Source organism: Gorilla gorilla, chromosome 7 (genome assembly GCF_029281585.2).
Source record: "Gorilla gorilla gorilla isolate KB3781 chromosome 7, NHGRI_mGorGor1-v2.1_pri, whole genome shotgun sequence".
NCBI lineage: Eukaryota > Metazoa > Chordata > Mammalia > Primates > Hominidae > Gorilla > Gorilla gorilla.
Window position 1 is genome coordinate 11,395,588 of NC_073231.2, and position 19,874 is coordinate 11,415,461.

The 19,874-nt window shown below is 42.5% G+C and overlaps 1 protein-coding gene and 1 pseudogene across 1 annotated transcript; both read right to left on the reverse strand.

The window, feature by feature from the left end:
- On the reverse strand, positions 1-869 carry LOC134758980 (defensin-7-like; annotated as a pseudogene).
- A 15,945-nt stretch (positions 870-16,814) lies between these two features.
- LOC101152910 (defensin alpha 5) lies at positions 16,815-18,774 on the reverse strand. Its single transcript, XM_004046597.4, has 2 exons — positions 18,025-18,774; positions 16,815-17,054 (listed from the first exon to the last, which is right to left on the reverse strand). Exons 1-2 carry the CDS (start codon positions 18,194-18,196, stop codon positions 16,942-16,944), a joined length of 285 nt encoding a protein of 94 aa, XP_004046645.2. The 5' UTR covers positions 18,197-18,774; the 3' UTR covers positions 16,815-16,941.
- Between the last annotated feature and the right edge of the window lie 1,100 nt (positions 18,775-19,874).

Here is a 19,874-nt window from a genome sequence, read left to right on the forward strand (position 1 = left end):
TTAGTAGCAGCAGACCGGGTAGCGTTCACCAAGGATGAAGCAGGTCCCACCAAGATGTTCTCCAAAAAGGCAGTATAGTACTCTGCAATGGCAGATCAAGCCTTTTGTTGAGCCTGGGGACCCAGAGAGAGCATCAGAAATTGAGTACGGGGTCAGCAGTGGGTGGTAAAGGGAATCTTGGAGAAGTCACATGTTGGCTGATGAGTGATGTTGGCTGTATTGCAGCCGGTAGCACAAACAATCTCAGTCAATAGGAATAAATACACAGAGCAGTGCTGGTCACACAGGATTCAAGACTCATTCTCCTTTGCTTCACTTTTCTGCATTCCTGCCCATCACACACACACCTGAACACACTCTTAGGTTCCTCTCCAGGTTCTAAAACCTCCTATATAGACAGGGTGAAATATTTTCTATATACTTAAGCTTATTTGTCTGGATCCAGAAGGAACTAGGTAGCATCTCCTTATATCTTAAATCTAGTTAATTTCACAGTCATATCTTGGAATCAAGTTTTTGGAGAAAGAAAAATCTCTTAGATTTCTTTGGTTCTCTATTCCATTTAGATATGAGAAAATCCAGGACCAGAGATGTTAAGTAAAGCCACCTAAGTGACATCTTCCACTGAGATCCAATTCCAGAGCCTGTCTCCTGTCCTTCTGTCTAGTCTGTAGCTCTGCATGCTGGCATCTCTCACCTGGAACCTGAAGAGAGGAGCTGTCATCTCCTCAAAAGTAAATGACCACATTCTGGTCGTCTGCTGGAGGCTGCTTCTGGGCTGGCATCTCGTCAGCTCTTGCGTGGAGTGGCTCTGCCCAGGCCTGAAGGGCCACCAGGAGAAAGGCAGAGAGGAGGGTGAGGGTCCTCATAACTGTAGTCACCTGGAGGAGAAGAGGGAGAGCAGGACTGGTTGTGTGGGGACGGAGGAGCCAGGCTGAATTTATAGCTCTGCTGCGAGAAGGCTCAGAGGTGGATGCTGCAGTGAGAGGAGGTAGGCATTTCATTGGAGAGGTTGCAGGTGTCCATTGGCCTCCACGTCCTTCTGAGACTCCTCTGCTCTCCCAGCTTTCATTCTAGTGTGAAACTCTAGGTTTAGTGTCTATGCTAGTTTGGAATTCACGGTGATGATAAGGACCCTACCATTATTTCTGTTTTTACCTGCTTAAATATTTACTTTTAATATTGCAAAAAGTAATCGAAACAGTGATTTAATTCAGTAATTTCAGGGAATAAATCCCTCTTATTTTCTGAAAATGAGACCTCTTCTCTTCAGAGATCCAGACCCTCATAACAGACCTGAATTCCACTGTAGTAGAGAACTAATTCATTGCAGGATTCAAGGGCATTATCACCCTCATGAAGGGGTTTTTGAGGTTAGGGGATGAGCAGTCTCCTATAGCAGCTGGGGAAGAGAGGACAGCAACCTCATCAGGCTATAGGTGAAACAAGTTCAGTAAGATAGAGATAGAGTTGATTGAAAGATAAAAATATGTTTATTATTTTCAGTTCAATGTGTGTAAATAGACACATTGTATGTGTCTAATATATACTACCTTAGAATTTGAGATATGTATACATGTGGTCTTTTTTCTTACACCACATACAAAAATCAACTCAATGGATTGTAGACCTAAACATAAGTTCTGAAACCATAAACTACTAGAAGAATATATAGGGATAAAGCTTTTTGACATTAATCTGGGCAATTATTTCTTGGCTATGACATCAAAGGGACAGGCAATAAAATGGAAAATAGACAAGCGGGGCTGCGCTGAACACTAAAGCACCTGCACAGCAAAGGAAACCATCAACTGAGTGAAAAGGCAACACAGAACATGAGAGAAAATATTTGCAAACCCTATGTGGTAGAATGTTTAAATATCCGAATACACAAGGAAGTCAAACAATTCAATAGCAAAAAACAATTCATCTGATTAATCAATGGGCCAGTGAGCCCGCATGATGGCTCACACAGGCAATCTCAGCGCTTTCAAAGGCCAAAGTAGGAAGATCGCTTGAACCCAGGAGTTGGAGACCAGCTTGAGCAATATAGTGAGACTCCATCTCTGCAAAATAAATAAATAATAAATGAAAACTCAATGGGCCAAGAACATGAATAGACTTTTCTCACAATAAAATAATGTTTTAGCAGCTATGGGTATGATCATCTCTGTTGGACACGTTAAGTAGGACATGTGTGTTTGGAAGGAAACTGCTTGAGTTTATTAACTGAGCTCATAGCCACTGCCCCCAGCAACCAACAGTCCCAGACGGCAAAATATTCCCTCACTGGGTCCCTCTGAGGTGGCCCCACAATCACGGGTCAGATTGGGAGCACAGCTTCCTGGCTAGAACCGCAGTATGAAAGTTTAAGTTTTGTGTTGTGTTACTGACAGATTGTTAAGCTAGGTGAGGCCACCAGAGTGGGCAGAGGACAGTCCCCTGTCCCAGGCCTCATGTTGCCACATGGGCAGCTGTGCACAAGCAGGAAAGGACTTCCCCTATTTAAGGGTCTTTTGGGAACAGGTGTCCTAATTTTCAGGGTTACCTTCTATTGAGTAGTTTAAATACCTGCTGGTAAGAGCAGTTGAGAAATTTGTTGGGAAGCTGGCGTTAAAATAGGAGTTCACAGAGGGATGCCTTGTCTACGGTCAGCCCTGGCCAGGCCCAGGCAGCAACCAACTATGAATTCTCCATGACTCGTAAGACAATTGACCCTGTGATGCCTACACTGGTGCTGAGGCTGAACTATCTGGACCAAAAGAATATTGAAAGCCACTGGGACAGCCTGGCCTGTGTATCATAGTATCCACCCTGTAAGGAGGCTAGGCTAAGAATGCCACCCACACACAGATGAGGATTTGGAATATGGCCTGAACCAGCCTCCTGGGAACCTGGGGTCCAACCATAAAAACAAATCAAAGCTGTTTGGATAAACAGGTGTGTTGGAGAATGCCCGGGTGAGAGGAGTACCACCTCGGCTTGTGTTGCTAAGCAGGGCAGGTTTGTTGGACTTTCCGGAATTAAGGATGTACATGCAACGTGTGGTTTCTTAGAGGGAACAATCACCTCTTCTCTTGACCTTAGAGAGTTGAGACTAAACAATTTTTTAGGACCGTTTGGGCCTAGAAATCCTGAGATTTTTAGGTGAGACCTAATGTGTCTCAGAGGTCTCACAAGGGAGGGGGCCAAGGTGGCAGCAAGACGGTGCTGTGTGCTCAAACACCTTGTTCTAAAGCCAGTTCAGGGCAGGCTTAATGGCCACCATACACTCAGCATGAGTGGGATGATTACTCTGTGCTTGGGATACACAGGATTGAGCTGGTATGGTCCCTCCTGGGTTATTTGAGGGGGAGTCCTAGGGAGAATAGTGCACGTTTTAAAATGTACCACTGTCCACCCTCCTCCTCCTCCTCCTCATAGTGAGGTAAATGGCATCAGTTTTCTAGAAATGAGAAAAGAATGCAGTCACTCCTGAGGGAACAAATACCTACAGCGAGGTTGCCAAGCCCAGTGTGCAGGCCGCACAGCCACTGTTGCCATGGGAGGGTCGTGCACAGCGCTGGTCCAGCAGGCCGGATACACAGGACCTCCCCTGCAGCTCTGTGTGAAGGCAGCAGGCACTGGGCTGTGGAGGACTTGGGGCAGTGGAGGGAGAGCTGAAGCGTCTCCCTCAGTCTTAAGGAGGGAAGAGGCATCTCAAGCCTCGCTAGGGGTGGTCGCTGTTGCAGAGCAGTGAAGTCGGCTGCCCCTCTGAGGAAGCAGTGAGTTCCTGATCTGTAGCAGGCCCAGCAATTTCACCGTTGGAGGAAGTGGGCACTGGACTCATTCCAGCAGAGGAAGAGATTAGGGCCATTCAGGGAACTGGGCCCCAGATGATGGTTTTAGGTTCTAGGGCATTAGTAGGTGCCTGAAGGGCCCAGTGGATATGGATGTAGAGGCAAAATGAGAAGGGGTGTGTGTGCACGTGGGGAAAGTCTGCTGGTTTTGGGAAACGTCCAGTGTCCTGCAGAAGTGAAACCTGGACCAGCCTCCTGCACACAGAACACACTCCAATCCACAGGCATTTCCTCAGTAACACATGAGCGTGCTGTTATGGGGAGAGCTGGTTAGATTTGGGTGTGATGTTGTTACACACAGGTCTCCCAAGTCCATGGTTTTTGCATAACTTGTAAGGCAGCCTCATGGTGTGACCTAGGCCTTATGGTTTCCTTGCACTAGAGGGTATAGCTAATGGGGTTACATGAAGACAAATGGTGTTCCCAGCGAAATACCACTCTATGAAGTCACCTGCAGGGTTCGCAACAAAGCATGAGCTAAGAGAGCAGCTACGCAGGGGTCCAGGTACTGGATGTGAGCCAGCACCATGTCCTGGGGGTGGTGAGGTCCCTACCCTGTAGCAGTAAGGAGAGGCTGGTTTAGTGGTGACCTCACCATCAAGGTGAGATTCCTTGGAGTCCCCTGGTTCTGGTGAGGCTGTTGTTTTTCTTGACAACCCTTGGGTTGGGGCGCTGTGGTCTGAGGCTGTGGCCATCCATGACCCCCACCCCAGTCGATTTTTCCATGAATTTCTACAAGTGTAGACTTCCAGTGTAGACGTGGTTGAAACTGTTCTCTCATACACATGCATTTGAATTTCCAGAGAATATTGAAGTGAGTCTGCACTAGGTTGGAGCTGACTCTCCATAAGAGCCTTGACACCATCAGGTTGGAGTAAATATTCTGCGGAAGCTGTGGATGGGGGTGCAGGTGTGGGTGTGACAGGAGAGAGGCCTCCAGGAGCAGCAAGGATATTCCCACACAGCTGAGGCTGTCTGGTGGCCCCAGCAGACACAGGGTGTGTGGACCTTGGGCAGGGCCCTGGAACATGGTTTTGACCTGGTAGGGAAGGCCAGTCTTGGAACATAGCATGCGTGTTAGCGTGGGGCAGGGCGGAGGCTGCGTGGGGGTGAGCTCTGAGGACTGTCCACCTCCCAGCTCCTCAGAGAGCACCGCCCTGTCCCTCCCCTCAGCCCTTTGTCCACCCGCCTGGAGGGAGGGTCCTGGTGCTGCCTGTGCCACACAGCAACTCCCACGCCTGCAGATCCAGCTGGGACAGGCAGGAACTCTGAGTCCCTGCCCTTTGTCTGCCTTTCCCAGCCACCTGTTACAAGCTGTCTATGTGTCTAGTGTTGGCGTCTGCAGAAATTTTACAAAAAACTATGAGGGAATAACTCCCTTGAGCTGTTTAAAATGCGTCCCTAAATCATTGACTCTCCTCACACAGAAAAGCAGGTTTAGTTATCCCCTGTTGAATCGAGACCGGGTAACATCTTGACAAATTGAATGCATCTGACTTAGTGCCATGCTGTTTTTCTGGGATCGGGCCTGATGAACTGGTATCTTTCACTTCCTCTCTATTGGATGGTGCTGCAACCTGAATATTTTTGTCCCTCTGAAATTCATAGTTAAAATCTTAAACCATTAGTTGATAGTATAAGAGGTGGGAGCTTTTGGGAGGTAAGAAGGTCAGGAGGGCACAGGCTTTGTGAGTAGCATTAGTGCCCTTATAGAAGATGCCCCAGAGAGCTCCCTCTCTGGTGAGAGGGCTCACTAGATGAGAACACAGTGAGAAGATGCCATCTATGAGTCAGAAAAGCAGGTCTCATGACACCAAATCTCCTGGCACCTTGATTTAGACTTATCAGTCCATGAGAAACACCTTTCTGTTTTTATAAGCAGCTTGGTTTATGGCATTATTTTGCTAGCAGCCCAGACAGACTAAGAGCTCTGGTGACTTTGGAGCCCAGGCACCATGCTTAGAGGAAGCCTAAGTGTTGGACAGGGAGAGGAACCGAGCCCATCTACAAGGACTGGCTAGAGAGTGCAAAGCAACCCGCTTTCTGGGGGGAAAAAGAAAAAAAAACAAGAAACAAAAAACAACTCTTATTTGCAGTGTTTTTAAGTTTCTATTCTTAAAATTCTCCCAGCTATAGATCATTTAACAATTATTTCACAAAAACTCCTCTCTCATGAGCCAGCATGATCCGACCCCAGCATATCACACAGTCCTTTCCCTCAGTCTTGCCGGAGCTCCCACCTGAGCCAGCACTGCCTGCCCCTGTGCAGGAGTGTCTCAGCCCTGAGATCTTCAGATCCCAGCATAAGCTCTCCTCTGATGCCCCTGAAGGGAGCCAGGCCCCAGTTGCAAATGTGTGAGCAAAGACCTGATGGTGCTGTTTCAATCCTCTGAATTTTGTGGTGGCTTTTTACAAAGCAGGAGATGAACAGGGAGAGAAGTTCTCATTGTCATGGAGAGAAGTTGGACTTGTGCACTTTTTGTATGTAAACTTTTGCTTCTCTAAAATATCGATGGATCTTCTCACTTTATTTTCAAAGTGTAACACAGAGCCCATTGTGGTGGGGGAATGGGATTGTGGAGTTTTTCCAGTGACTGACTGATCCCCTGTCAACTGTTCTTAGTTTCAATTCTTCCTTGGGGAGTGGGGCGATATGGGACCCAGGTGTGGTGCCAACCTCCGCCCTCAGTGACAGATTCAGAGGTGGCCATGAGACTTGGGTGTAGGCTGGAACAATGGGAAGGAAGTAGGGATTTTCTCCAGGAGATCAGCTACGAAGGTCACAGAGAGATGACCATGATTCACATGGCTGTCACCTGGGGAGAGAGCCCAAAGTAAGATCAAGAGAAATAAATGGGAAAAAGGTGAAGACAACAATGTAACTTATGCTTTGAGTCCTTAAATCAAGTATTTCCTGAAGCCAGAATTCCCCCTCAATTCCAAGATACAGGAGTCAAAATGTTAACTCAGCTTGTCATGGTTTGATGTTTGAATTCAAGACCCCACTCAGATGTCTGAAAAACATCAAAAATACCAAACTCAGAGAAACTGCGGCAAAGATGGTGCAGTGCACAAGGACAGGAGATGAGAGCAGATGACAGGTGTACTGGGGGCAGTCAGGGCATCAGGCTCCCTGGTGATTCCCATGCACAGCCCCGGGGAGAACAGCCTTGTTGATGCTGATCAGCAGGGAAGGAGGGACGGGTACATGAGAGGCTGGAAGGACAGCGGGTGAGTCAGGGATGGGGAGCTTCATAGTTGATGTTCAGAGCTGGAGGAATTCCAGGTGGTGGCAGGAGTTACTGGGTGGCCATGTGGTGGAGAGCTGGGACAAAGAGGGCGGGGAGTCACTGTCATCCAGGAGGACAGAGCACTGAAAGGTTGGGAGGGTGATCTGCCAGGAAATATTAGTGTGAACTCTTTCCCTTAGTTTTTTTAATGAGTTATTTAGCTTTTAGTGGCAAAGGAAGAAATACAGAACTTCGAAAAAGGAAACGAGTACTTTTCTCATCTCTTATATTCTGGTTTTGTTTGTAAGCAGAGTTCAGAACAAACAGAGATACAGAACAAAACAACTCTGTACTTTTCTTGTAAAAGAAAAATTTCACCAAGACTTTCAAGAAATGTCAAGGAAACGTTTATTGAAGACTGTTGCAATAGGAGTCAAAACGCTGTAATAGGAAGAGCCGTTGGACTCAACTTACCTCAAGCCAAAGGCAGGAGAATTTAAGCCTTGAGGGGAGCTAGCAGGATAGCTCTGGAGTTCGTTAGGAGGGAAGTTGGCTAGTTTGATTGGGCCATCTGTGTTTGCTAATTTGTGCTTGTTGGAGTAAGGCTCCTATCCTCTCACAGAGACAGGGCTGCTGCCCTCTTGGGTAATTACATTTATAGGGATGAGGCATCTGACTTATTCAATATTTACTGTTCCACCACACGAGTGGTTCCAGGTAGAAAATCTCTTGTATGTCATCAGTGAATGTAGAGTGTTTGTGCATCCAGTGAACAGTTCTGGGTCTTACTTGAGGCCGAGCAAGTTGCCCTGGTTGTTTGGAGACCCTCAAACCTCTCCCTGAATTCTCTGTCTCTAGAGTTTGCAGTAGTCATAGCCCACCTTAGACTGCAGTAGCAGAAGCCACAAATGGTGCTCCCAGTGTGCCTTTATCCACACAGAGGAGCAGGGAGGCTCCGTCCTCATCTGCCCCTTTCCCTTGAGTTGATGGATGCTTCTCAGCACATCAGCCTGAACTCTACTCCATCCCTCTCTCTGGCAACATCCATTCCTCTAAATTCAGTGGAGGTCGACCTGACCCTGCATATTTCTTGCCCTGATATTATTCTCTCCACCGAACATTCTACTCTACCCCTTCTTTTAATCTACCCATGTTTTAAATACCTCTGTGTTTCACCATGAAGGCTTTTCTTGCACTCAAAACCAAAATAGTCTGCTTCTTTCTTCTAAACTCCTATTGCTTCATGAAGCCACATTTTCCCAAGGATATTTTTCTATATATCAGCCTTCAATGTTTTTAATTGGCTTTTTTTCCATGCTGCCACAGAAACTTGATATATGGACTGCTTTGTGGCTGTAGTTTTCATTTTTTCCTATGCAGTTTAGTAATAATAATAATCTAATTTTATATCATTATGTGATATTAGATATGATTAATTAATTTTATCACAATTAATTTGATGATCTCTTACTATGTACTAGACAGTCATCTGGACACTGTGGTACAATAATGAGCAAAACATGCAACTTCCCTTCTAGAGTACGGAGGGAAATGTTACAGAGAGTGAGTGAAGTGTACAGAATGTGAGACCACTACAATTCTACAGTTAGAAATAAGGAGAACAGGTGGGATGGAGATTGCCCAGGAAAGTTGCTGCAGCTTAAAATTGAGAAATCAGGAAAGACCTCAGTTACAAAGTGAAATTTTAGCGGAGACCCCAGGTCTGGGAAATGAGCAAGGTGTACTTCTGGGTGAAATGCAGATGCCCCCGGGTGGAGTCAGCCTGGCCCAGCCTACAGTTTGGAAAAATACGGAATGTTAGTTCAGGGACCTCAGGGCTTTGAAGCAGTGGCAGTTACTAGAAGCCAAGGAAGCCTCCTGGCCTTCACAATCCGAAGTTCTGTGTGTGTCCTTCACTGTCTAAACAAGGGGAAGGTTGGAATCATTTGTCTGTCAGAATGCCTGTGTCCTCCCTGGGATCTGTGTTGGGTTCCCCGGCCGTGCAGTGTTTCAGTGTGGTGCCTGGACACCTGAACTGCCTCTTCAGACAGGCAGAGCCTCAGTCTGGGGGTGAGACCTCCTCAGAATCTCATGGGGTGGACATGGGAAACACCAGCTCCCTTCTCCTGGGCTCTGGGTGTTTGTGATTGGTGTTGGTGGTCACAGCAGTGTCTGGCCCTTGAGATGTTTTGGTCAAGAATGCGGAAAACCCACTTGAAATGCTGTCCCTTTCTTTGAAGTCTGTAATCTCTCTGTCCCGCTCAAACTCCTTGTGTCATTTTACCAGTGACCACCTAAGAGTAACTGTGGCTTGAATATAGGTTTTGGTATGTTGTGTTTCTAAATTCATTTGTTTCAAGCATTCTTTAAATTTCCTTTTTTTTTTATTGACCCATTGGTCATTCAGGAACATGTTGTTTAATTCCATGTATCTGTACAGTTTCCAAAGTTCCTCTTATCATTGATTTCAAATTGTATTCCACTGTGGTCAGAATAATACTTGATGTAAGTTTGACATACATGATATTGTTTTGACTTAAAAATTTGTTGAGAGTTGTTTTGTGGACTAACATATGATCTGTTCTGGAGAATGTTCTATGTGCTGATGAGAAGAATATATTCTGCATCAGTTAGATGAAATATTCTGTAAATGTCAGTTAGGTCCATTTGGGCTAGAGTGTAGTTTAACTCTGATGTTTGGTTTTGTTAATTTTCTGTTTAAATGGTCAGTTTTTTATTGAAAGTGAGTTGTTGAAGTTTTCTAGTATTATTGTATTTCAGCTTATCTCTTTAGATCCATTAATATTTGCATTTGAATGCTCTTTGAATTTTTATATCCTTTTGCTAAATTGACCACTATATCATTATGTAATGACCTTGTTTGCCTCTTTTTGTAATTTTTGACTCGAATTGTGTTTTGTCTGATAGAAATATGGCTACTGTTGCTCTCTTTTGGTTTCCATCTGCATGGAATATCTTTTTTCATCCCTTCACTTTCAATCTATATGTGTCTTTATAGACAAAGTAATTTTCTTGTAGGGAGCATATAGTTGGATCTTGATTTTCAATCCATTCAGCCAATGTATGTCTATAAACTGAAGAATTTAGTTTATACTTAATGTTATTATTGATAGGTAAGAACTTACTATTACCATTTTGTTACTTGTTTTCTGGTTCTTTTGTAACTCATCTCTTCCTTTTCTTTCTTCTTTTATTACTTTCCTCCTTAGTGGTTAAATGATTTTCTCTGATAGTGCTTTAATTCTTTGCTTTTAAAAAAGTGTATGCATGGCTGGGCACGGTGGCTCATGCCTGTAATCCCAGCACTTTGGGAGGCCGAGGCAGGCGGATCACGAGGTTAGGAGATCGAGACCATCCTGGCTAACACGGTGATACCCCGTCTCTACTAAAAATACAAAAAATTAGCCAGGGGTGGTGGCGGGCACCTGTAGTCCCAACTATTTGGGAGGCTGAAGCAGGAGAATGGCCTGATCCTGGGAGGCGGAGCTTGCAGTGAGCTGAGATCGTGCTACTGCACTCCAGCCTGGGTGACAGAGTGAGACTCTGTCTCAAAAAAAAAAAAATGTGTATGCATTACAGGTTTTTGCTTTGGGGTTATTAGGAAAATTATGAAATGTTCATAAGAAGTTATTTTCAACAAATGACAACTTAACTTTGATCACAAAGAAAGAAGAAGAAACTAACAAAGACAGAAAAACCTAAAAAACTCTATACTTTAACTCCCACCCCCCCCAACATTTAGACTTTTTTGGTCTCAATGTACATCTTTTTATATTGCCTATCTCTTAACAAATTGTTTTATTTATTATTTTTGATTAATTTGCTTTTAAGTATTCATACTAGAGATATGAGAGATCTACAAACCACAATTATAGTATTAGAGTATTCTAAAATTGTCTGTGTACTTACTTTTACCAATTGGTTTTATACCTTCAGATGTTTTCTTTTTGCATGTTGGCATCCTTTTCTTAAAGACTAAAGACTTTCCTTTAATAATTTTGTGTTAAGACAGACAGGTCTGGTAATGAATTTCCTCAGTTTTTGTTTGTCAGTCACAACCTTTATTTCTACTCAATATATGAAAGATAGCTTTGCTAGGTGCAGTATTCTTGGTGGGAAGATTATCTCTCAGCCTGTGCCCCAGCACTTTGAGCATATCATCCCTCTCCTTGTTGGTCTGTAGGATTTCCACTGAGAAGTTTGTAGCCAGATGAATTGGAGCCTCTTTATGTTTAATTTGCTGCTTTCTTTTTGCTGCTTTTAGAATCCTCTCTTTGTCCTTTGAGAGTTTAATGACCATATGCCTTATGATAGTCTTTTTTGTGTTGAATCTGTTTGATGATCTTTAACCTTCCTATACCTAGATATTTATATCTTTCTCTATATTTGGAAAGTTTTCTATTATTATTTATTTAAGCTTTGTAGCCCTTGCCCTCTCTCAGCTCCATTTTGAAGATCAATGACTTTTAGATTTGTTCTTTTGAGGTATTTTCTATATTTAATAAGTATTCTTCATTCTTTTCATTATTTCTCCTCTTACTTTGTATTTCAAATAGCCTGCATTTGAGCTTACTGATTTTTTTTTTTTTACTTGATCAATTCTGTTATTGAGAGTCTGACAGCTTTCTGCTAGGCAGTTTATTTCTCAGTTCCAGGGTTTCTATTTGCTTTTTTGAAAACGATTTTGATATACTTGCTAAATTTTTCTGATATATTTCTGAATTACTTTTCTGTGTCATTGCAAAGTTTGCTGAATTTCCTAAAAACTGCTGTTTTGAATTATTGAACATTGCCATCTTCTTAGGGTTGGTCACTGGTTCCTTTGTCCATTGGGGGTGGTCATCTTTTTCTGTTTGCTGTTGTTTCTTATGCAACATCAGGTATACCGAAGACTAAAGGATGGGCTGCCATGTACCAGGCCTCCATTTCTTAATCTCTCAAATCTAGATAATTGTCTCCTACCTCATGTGTGGTAGGGAAAGCAATTGGTGTGATGCCTAACACAATGGGGGCAATGAATGGATATTAACCAATATTGCCATATTTCCTTGATCCTAAGATGGTAGCTGTCTTATATTATTTTTTTCTTTCCGTAACTGAATACCTAAGACTGGGTAACTTACAAAGAAAATATATTTTTTTCTTACAACTCTGAAGGCTGGGAAGTCTGAGATTTAGAGGCTGCATCTGGTGAGGGCCTTCTTGCTGATAAGGAATCTCTGCAGTCCTCAGTTGTGCAGGGTATCACATGGTGAGGCGGGACACACTGAGAGGAACTGGCTTTTACAACAGACTCACAGCAGACTCACTCTTGTGACAATCTACTAACACGTTAATTCATGAATGGGTTAATCCATTCGGGGGCATAGAGCCCTCAGAACCCCATCATCTCTTAAAGACCCCACCTTTTAATAGTGTTATATTGAGGATTAAGTTTCAACATGAACTTTTGGAGGACATACTCAAATTATAGTAATACCAATTACATAATTATAGAAGTTTATCAAAGTAAATCAAAGCAAAACCACTATCAGATTGCATTTACACATAGGTGTAAGATGCATCGGAAGTTTCAAAAGCAAGTCTGGGTGTAGTGGCTCAAACCTGTAATCCCAGCCTTTTGGGAGGCCAAGGCGGGTGGATCACCTGAGATTGGGAGTTCGATACCAGCCTGGGCAACATGGTGAAACCCTGTTACTACTAAAAGTAGAAAAAATTATCTGGGTGTGGTTGCATATGCCTGTAGTCCCAGCTACTTGGGAGGCCGAGGCATGAGAATCGCTTGAACCTGAGAGGCTGAGGTGGCAGCTGACTGAGATCACACCACTGTACTCCACCCTGGGTAACAGAGTACCCAGAGGTCAAAAAAAAAAAAAAAAAAAAAAAGAAAAGAAAAGAAAAGAAAAGAAAAAAAACCCAACAACAGTTTCAAGCATTTAATCTGTGAAAAACGTGATATAGAATATGATAGAACTAGGATATTATTAAAGTCCTTCTAAAGAACTGGAACAAGATTGAAATACAGAGAAGACTTAGAAGATTGCTCAGTAAAACTGAAGGTCTAATGTGATGGTTAATTTTATGTGTCATCTTGGCTGTTTTGCAGTGGACCAGATATTTGGTCAAACATTATTCTGGGTCTTTATGTAAGGGTGTCTTATTGGATGGGATTAACATTTAAGTTGGTGGACTTTCAGTGAATTAAATTGTCTTGCATAATGTAGGTGGTCCTCATCCAACCAGCTGAAGGCTTGAATAGGGAAAAGGTTGACCTTCCCTGGGCAAGAAAGAATTCTGCCAGCAGACAGGCTCCAGACTTGAACTGCAACTTTGACTCTTCCCTGGGTCTCCAGCTTGATGGCCCATCCTGGAGATTGTTGACTTGCTAGCTCCTTAGTCACATGAGGCATTTACTCAAAACAAATCTCTCTATACATACACATTCTTTTGGTTCTGTTTCTCTGGAGATCCTTGACCAAGACATACAGTTTAGGTAGACACTTCATTTGTGTGGTCACCTGAATTTTCTGCAGCAGAGAACAGGAAGATCTGCAGTTAGACTGATTGGGGGTGGGACAGGAGAATGAGGATGTGTGGGATGGAAAGATGAGGAGATATATGCAGGACATGGTTAAAATGAGAGTGAAGTGCCTTTTATCAGACCTTTTTGTTTAGGTCCATGCTGAGCCAAGAATTTCCATTAACAGTTAGAAAAAGCTTCCCGTTGCCTGAAGGAAGGGTGAAGAACATCTTCTGTCTATCTTGGTTTTTGCATAACTTGCTGTCCTCCTGATCAGAGACTTGATGCTCACTTTAATAGCTTTGGGCCCGAGGAAACATTTATTCTGTTTCTTACTGTTAAGTTTTACTCAGGATAGTAGAGAGTAGGGTATTCTCCCCCATGACCTTGGAGTGCTACTCCATGGAAGTTATTCATATTGCTTGATCACTGTGCTAATATAAGACAAGAGTCTTAGCTTCAAGGGAAAACTGGACATTGAAGAGATCTGCCTGGAAAACCTAGGGTTGTTTATACTGTAGCTGCTCAGAATGGAGCAGCAGAGCCTCTAACAAACTCCCACGTTGTAGCTGATGTTTACATAAAGACTGATGAAGAACAGGAGATGCTATTCAAGATTCTTATAAAAACAGAACCCATTGGCCCAGCACGGTGGCTCATGCCTGTAATCCCAGCACTTTGGGAGGCCAAGGTGGGGAGATCATTCAAGGTTAGGAGTTCGAGACCAGCCTGGCCAACATGGTGCAACTACATCTCTAATAAAAATACAAAAATTAGCTGGGTGCAGTGGCACTTGCCAGTAATCCTAGCTACTTGGGAGGGTGAGGCAGAAGAATCACTTGAACCCGGGAGGCGGAGGTTGCGGTGAGCCAAGATCGTGCTACTGCACTCCAGACTGGGTGACAGAGGAAGACTCCATCTCAAACAAAACAAAACAAAACACCCAAAAAACAAAAAGCAGAACACATCAAAAAGAAAGGGCAGAGACCAAACGACTAATCAATTTTGGCTGTGAGTAAAGGAGTTAAATAGAGGAGCATCACAGTGACTTTTAGGCAACCAGGTGGGACCTGGAAAATCCTTCCCTTTCACCCTACACACCAACCTGACCTAAGTTCACAGACTTTGTAGAGTGACCTTAACTTCCCAAAAGATGTACTTGTATAGAGCATCTGAGGTCTCCCCACTCCCCATTCTGGTTCCTGCTGCCGGAGACCCTCACCTCTTGCATGGTGCATGAGAGTGTTCGCCTTCCTCTATCATACTCTCTTCCTGGCCCTCCACTTCCAGGACCAGGTGTGACAGCAAAAGTGGAAGAGAGTCCTGCTAAGAAAGGTTGCTGAGGCAGAGAACCAGCCCTTACCACCTATCTCCCAGTAAAGTGGAGAGTTCTCACCAAGGACCATCAGATGAGGAAAGGCAGCACCAGCCTGCACTAGCCTGGTAGGTTCTTTAATATTGGAAGGACGTTGGGGCACAGAGAAAAATCTCGCCACTATTTACACTAAGTTTAAACCAGTTCTTGAGTATTAAATATTGATACAAAGGTGATTATTTAAATTCTCTTAATCTATATTGATGTAATACATTTAGTATGCCTGATTGTTTTTAAACACATCTAATACCTTAAAGAATAAACATATTCCTGAAAGATGATCACAAACTTATTCATTCATTATACCAAAAATGATACAGAAGGGCCCATGTCATGGATTTGACGTCTTTTCTCATTTGTTTTGAGTTTACTCCTTCCTATGATTTTTGTGATCTTCCGAGACCCCAGATGACTAAACGAGGTTGCAAGTCTAGGGTCAAATAGCTGACCCTTGATCAGGAAACAGTGCTTTGCATGTGTCTAAGATGAATCAAACCCAGACTACTTGTTATTTATTATCAGGCTGAGACTTTTTGTTGTTGTTGTAATAAAAATGTTTGTTTGTTTGTTTTTGTCATGTCATGGCACTGTTCAATCCCTGTCTTTTATATAAATTTTAATTCTAGAAACTTGTTTTTCTCACAAATACATTGTTCTTAAGTTTTTGCATAGCCCTAAGTGTATGGCCAATTTTCTTATCATTATGATGTATTGACTTGGTTCATTGGCATAATTAAAAACATATTAACATATATTTTCTCACTAGCATTTTATTAAAATGAGTATAGCTTTGTTATAATAAATAGAGTTCATATGCTTGAAGGGATGGAGAGTTGAGACCAACTCCTTCATTAAACGTTGGTCTAATTAACCTTTTGGGGACCAGTGAGGGACCATTTGTCTCATTGGTTATTGGGCCTCATCCTCTATGGTCACCAGCTTCTGAGTTCCTCTTCCATCTGGTTATTAATTGAGATCACTGATGCTTGTCAGTCTTTCTTGTTTTGGGCACAGTTTTAACTTTTTCCTTGTTAAACTTTATTTTATTCTATCTTGTTGATACAGTTATATATCACCAAAACAGAGTGAAATAAAGCTTAATGTAAAACATATATATTTAACACATCTGCTTAAAATTTCAAAAATTAAGTATAGCAATGTTTTCCCACTTTTTAAAATTAAAGGACAAGTAAACATAGCCCATTAGATCTATCTTTCCTTTGAGCCAACAACCACTTTTTGCCTCTCATTGTAAACTTCTACTTTTTGAGTATCATTAGGAATGCATTGAATTTTTAAGTTTCAAACTATTCCAATTAACACTTATATCCTGTCGGGAGTGGTGGCTCAAGCATGTAATCCTAGCACTTTAGGGGGCTGAGGAGAGCAGATCACTTAAGCTCAGGGGTTCGAGACCAACCTGGGCAATATGGTGAAACCTGTCTCTACAAAAAAATACAAACCATTAGCAGGGTGTGGTGGCACATGCCTGTAGTCCCAGCTACTCAAGAGGCTGAGGTGGGAGGATCATTTGAGCACAGGAGGTCAAGGCTGCAGTGAGCCGAGATTGCACCACTGTACTCCAGCTTGGGTGGCTGAGTTAGACACTGTCTCAAACAACAACAACAAAAAACCCAATTATATTCATTTTTGTTATTTTGTTATTGCTCTATGATGCTCACATTGTGCATCATTGGAATGCAAAGACCAGTTAACTTAATGTAGATCAGAATTCTCAATACAAAGGAACCATACAAACCACCATATAACAAAGCAAAAGAAAAAAAAAGGAAAAAGAAAAGAAAATTAAAAAGGTTAAACACACTAAGTTTAATGCTTGAACTTTATTTTGGAGAGAGAAATTTAGAAAGACACAAGGTACACAGAGTAAAATGTTTTTCTTTTTTCAGGACCTTGAACTGAATCTTGCACTGCTTCGGTTTCTATCTAGGAAGCTCAGCGACAGCAGAATCTGTAGAGGCGGCCACTGATTTTGCACACCCCGGAGAGGGACTCACGGTTAGTACAAGGGCCGGTTCGGCAATAGCAGGTGGCTCTTGCCTGAGAACCTGTGGAAAGAAGAGAGGGTCAGGCACAGCGAGGGAGGTGGGAAAAAGGACAAGCACAGCCAGACTAACTGAGATAGTCTAAATAAGAGACACTGTATCAGTCATGTTAGGATGGAGAAAATTCATGTCTTTGTCGTAAATGACAAGAAATCTTACTAGCTATGTGTCAGTCTTGCAAGATCATAGTCTTTTTCCCCATGTGAGTCTATCCAGGACGTATTTATTACCTGCTCCCTGGTCCAACAATATACCTCTCAACCTCAGGGTTACCTACTCTTCATTCTGCTTCATCCACACCCCTAATCTTGACCTCCATGTGTGATTTCCAGGTCCTAACAAGGCTCCCTAAAGCACCTGGATCAGTTTCTGAAATGCCGCATTGTGCATGCTAATGTCATGGACCAAATACTTTGGTGCTCAAGGAGTCTTTGAAGACCTTCCAAATTCAAATTCTTCATTCTCTGTCTCTCCCTTTTTTTTTTTTAACATTTTATATATTTACTTGTTTTAATTGACAAACAATAATTGTGTATATGTATGAGACACAATATGATGTTTCGATCTAAGGATGTATTGTAGAAAGATTTAATCAAGCCTATTAGCCTACATCGAAACACACCTATAGGTTCCTCTCTAGGTTCTAAAAGCTTTTCCAATGGACAAAGTAAAACACTCTCTATATAACTAAGTCTGCCCATTTAGACCTACAAAGAACTAGTCAGTGTAGCTCTTTCTATCTTAAAAGTAGCGAATTTCACAGAAATATCTTGGAACTAAAAGTCTTAGAAAAAAGAAAATCTTTTAGATTTATTTGGTTCTCACTGATTAATTTATAGATGAGAAAATCAAGGTTCAGGAAGATTAAGTAAAGTCACTCAAGTGAGGTAGACCTTTCCACACTTGACTCCAGATCCTTTCTCTAATCCTTTTGTTCTAGATTTTGCAGATGTGCAAGATTGATGTCTCCTACCTGAGGTTCTAAGAGCAGAGAGTCCATTTCCTGCAAAGGAGATAGCAAGGTCCTGGTTGTCTTCCCCAGACTGCTTCTGGGTTGTAGCCTCATCAGCTCTTTCCTGGAGTGACTCAGCCTGGGCCTGCAGGGCCACCAGGAGAATGGCAGCAAGGATGGTGATGGTCCTCATGGCTGGGGTCACCTGCAGGAGGGAGAGCAGGAGTGGATATGTGGGGAGTGAGGAGTCAGCCTGGATTTATAGCTCTGCTGGGAGAAGACCTGAGACAGAAGCTGCAGTGAGAGGAGGTGGGCATGTGATTGGGAGGGGAAGGGCTGCCTTTGCCCTCAAGATCCCTTTGATGCACCTCTTTCTCCCAGCTTTCATCAAAGCGTGAGTCTGTGTGCTTAATGCCTCTTCTTGATCCAAGGTGTTAATGATGATAAGGACATTACTATCCTGTTCTGTTTCCCATCTGCTTGAGTATTTACTTTTATATATTCAAAAAAGAAAAACAACAGCGCTTTCATTCAATAAGTTTGGGGATCAAATGCCTCTTGTTTTCTGAAGATGGTCCCTGGTACTCTCTGGATGACTCTCTGGGGGCAGACCTGGGACCCAGTGGAGTAGAGAGTTAATTCATTGCAGGATTCAGGGATATTACTAACCTCATGTAGAGGCTTTTGAGATCTCGAGGTGAGTAGTCTCCCGCTGGTGCCAGTATGGAGAGGACAATGACCTTACCAGGCTATAGGGGAAATGAGTTCAGTAAAATAGTAGGCCAAGTTTATCAGATTAAAATCAAAATTCGGATTTAGTTCAAGAAGTCGGTGTGATATGAATGCATCACATAAAATGTGTAGCGGGTACTTCTCTCCACTTTGGGGAATATCAAAGTAATTTAGGTGCATACAGCCCCTTTCCGAGATTTTTTTTTAGTTTTAGAAAATTGTAAATCATGCACAAAGAACAACATTCAAAAGGTAGAAGTCATGAGCTCTCATTTCTACCCCCAGGCCTTCAGTTCTGACCCAGGAAACCATCACTATTAACAGTTACACATAGTATTCTGCACTTTGCTTTTTTCACCTGTAACATTGGCACTTTGTATATCAAAATACATGGAATGCTATTATAATTTTTAATAGCCTTATACTATCCCAGGGTTTGTATATGCCATAACTTATTTTTTGTACTGATAAAATATTATAAAATTATTACAATTTGGTTATTCTTAAACTTCTGCAGTAATAAGTAAAGTTACAGTGATTATCTTGTATATATGTTCTCTTACCTATATGGATAAACTTATAGAAATAGAATTGCTGTGTCAAAGAATGCATCTTAAGCCAGCATGGTGGGACATGCCTATATTTCTAGCTATTTGACAGGCTGAGGTGGGAGGATCACTGGAGACCAGGAGTTCGATACCAGCCTGAAAACATAGTGAGACCCCTTTCTCTTAAAAAAAAAAAAAGAGACTATATCTTACACATTTTTAAGATATGACTACATATTTCCATAATATCACCGTATTTGATCCAAATCCTTTGGGGCTCAGTGGGCCCTTAGAGTCTCTCTACATTTGAGTTCCTCATTTAATTTTTTTCAAATTTATTTATTTATTCATTGAAAAATAATTTTGTGTATATTTGTAGGGTATGATGTGATGTTTGGATTGATATCCACATGGGAGAAACACATAAGCTAATTAAGATAGCCATCACCTCACCAACTTAATTTTTTAAGGAGAATTACAAAGTGATTCCTTTAGCAGTTTGAAAGATACAATACATCACTATTAACTGTGGTCACCAGGCAGTGCCATAGATCACTAAGACTCTCCAGCATAACTGAAACTTTGTACTCT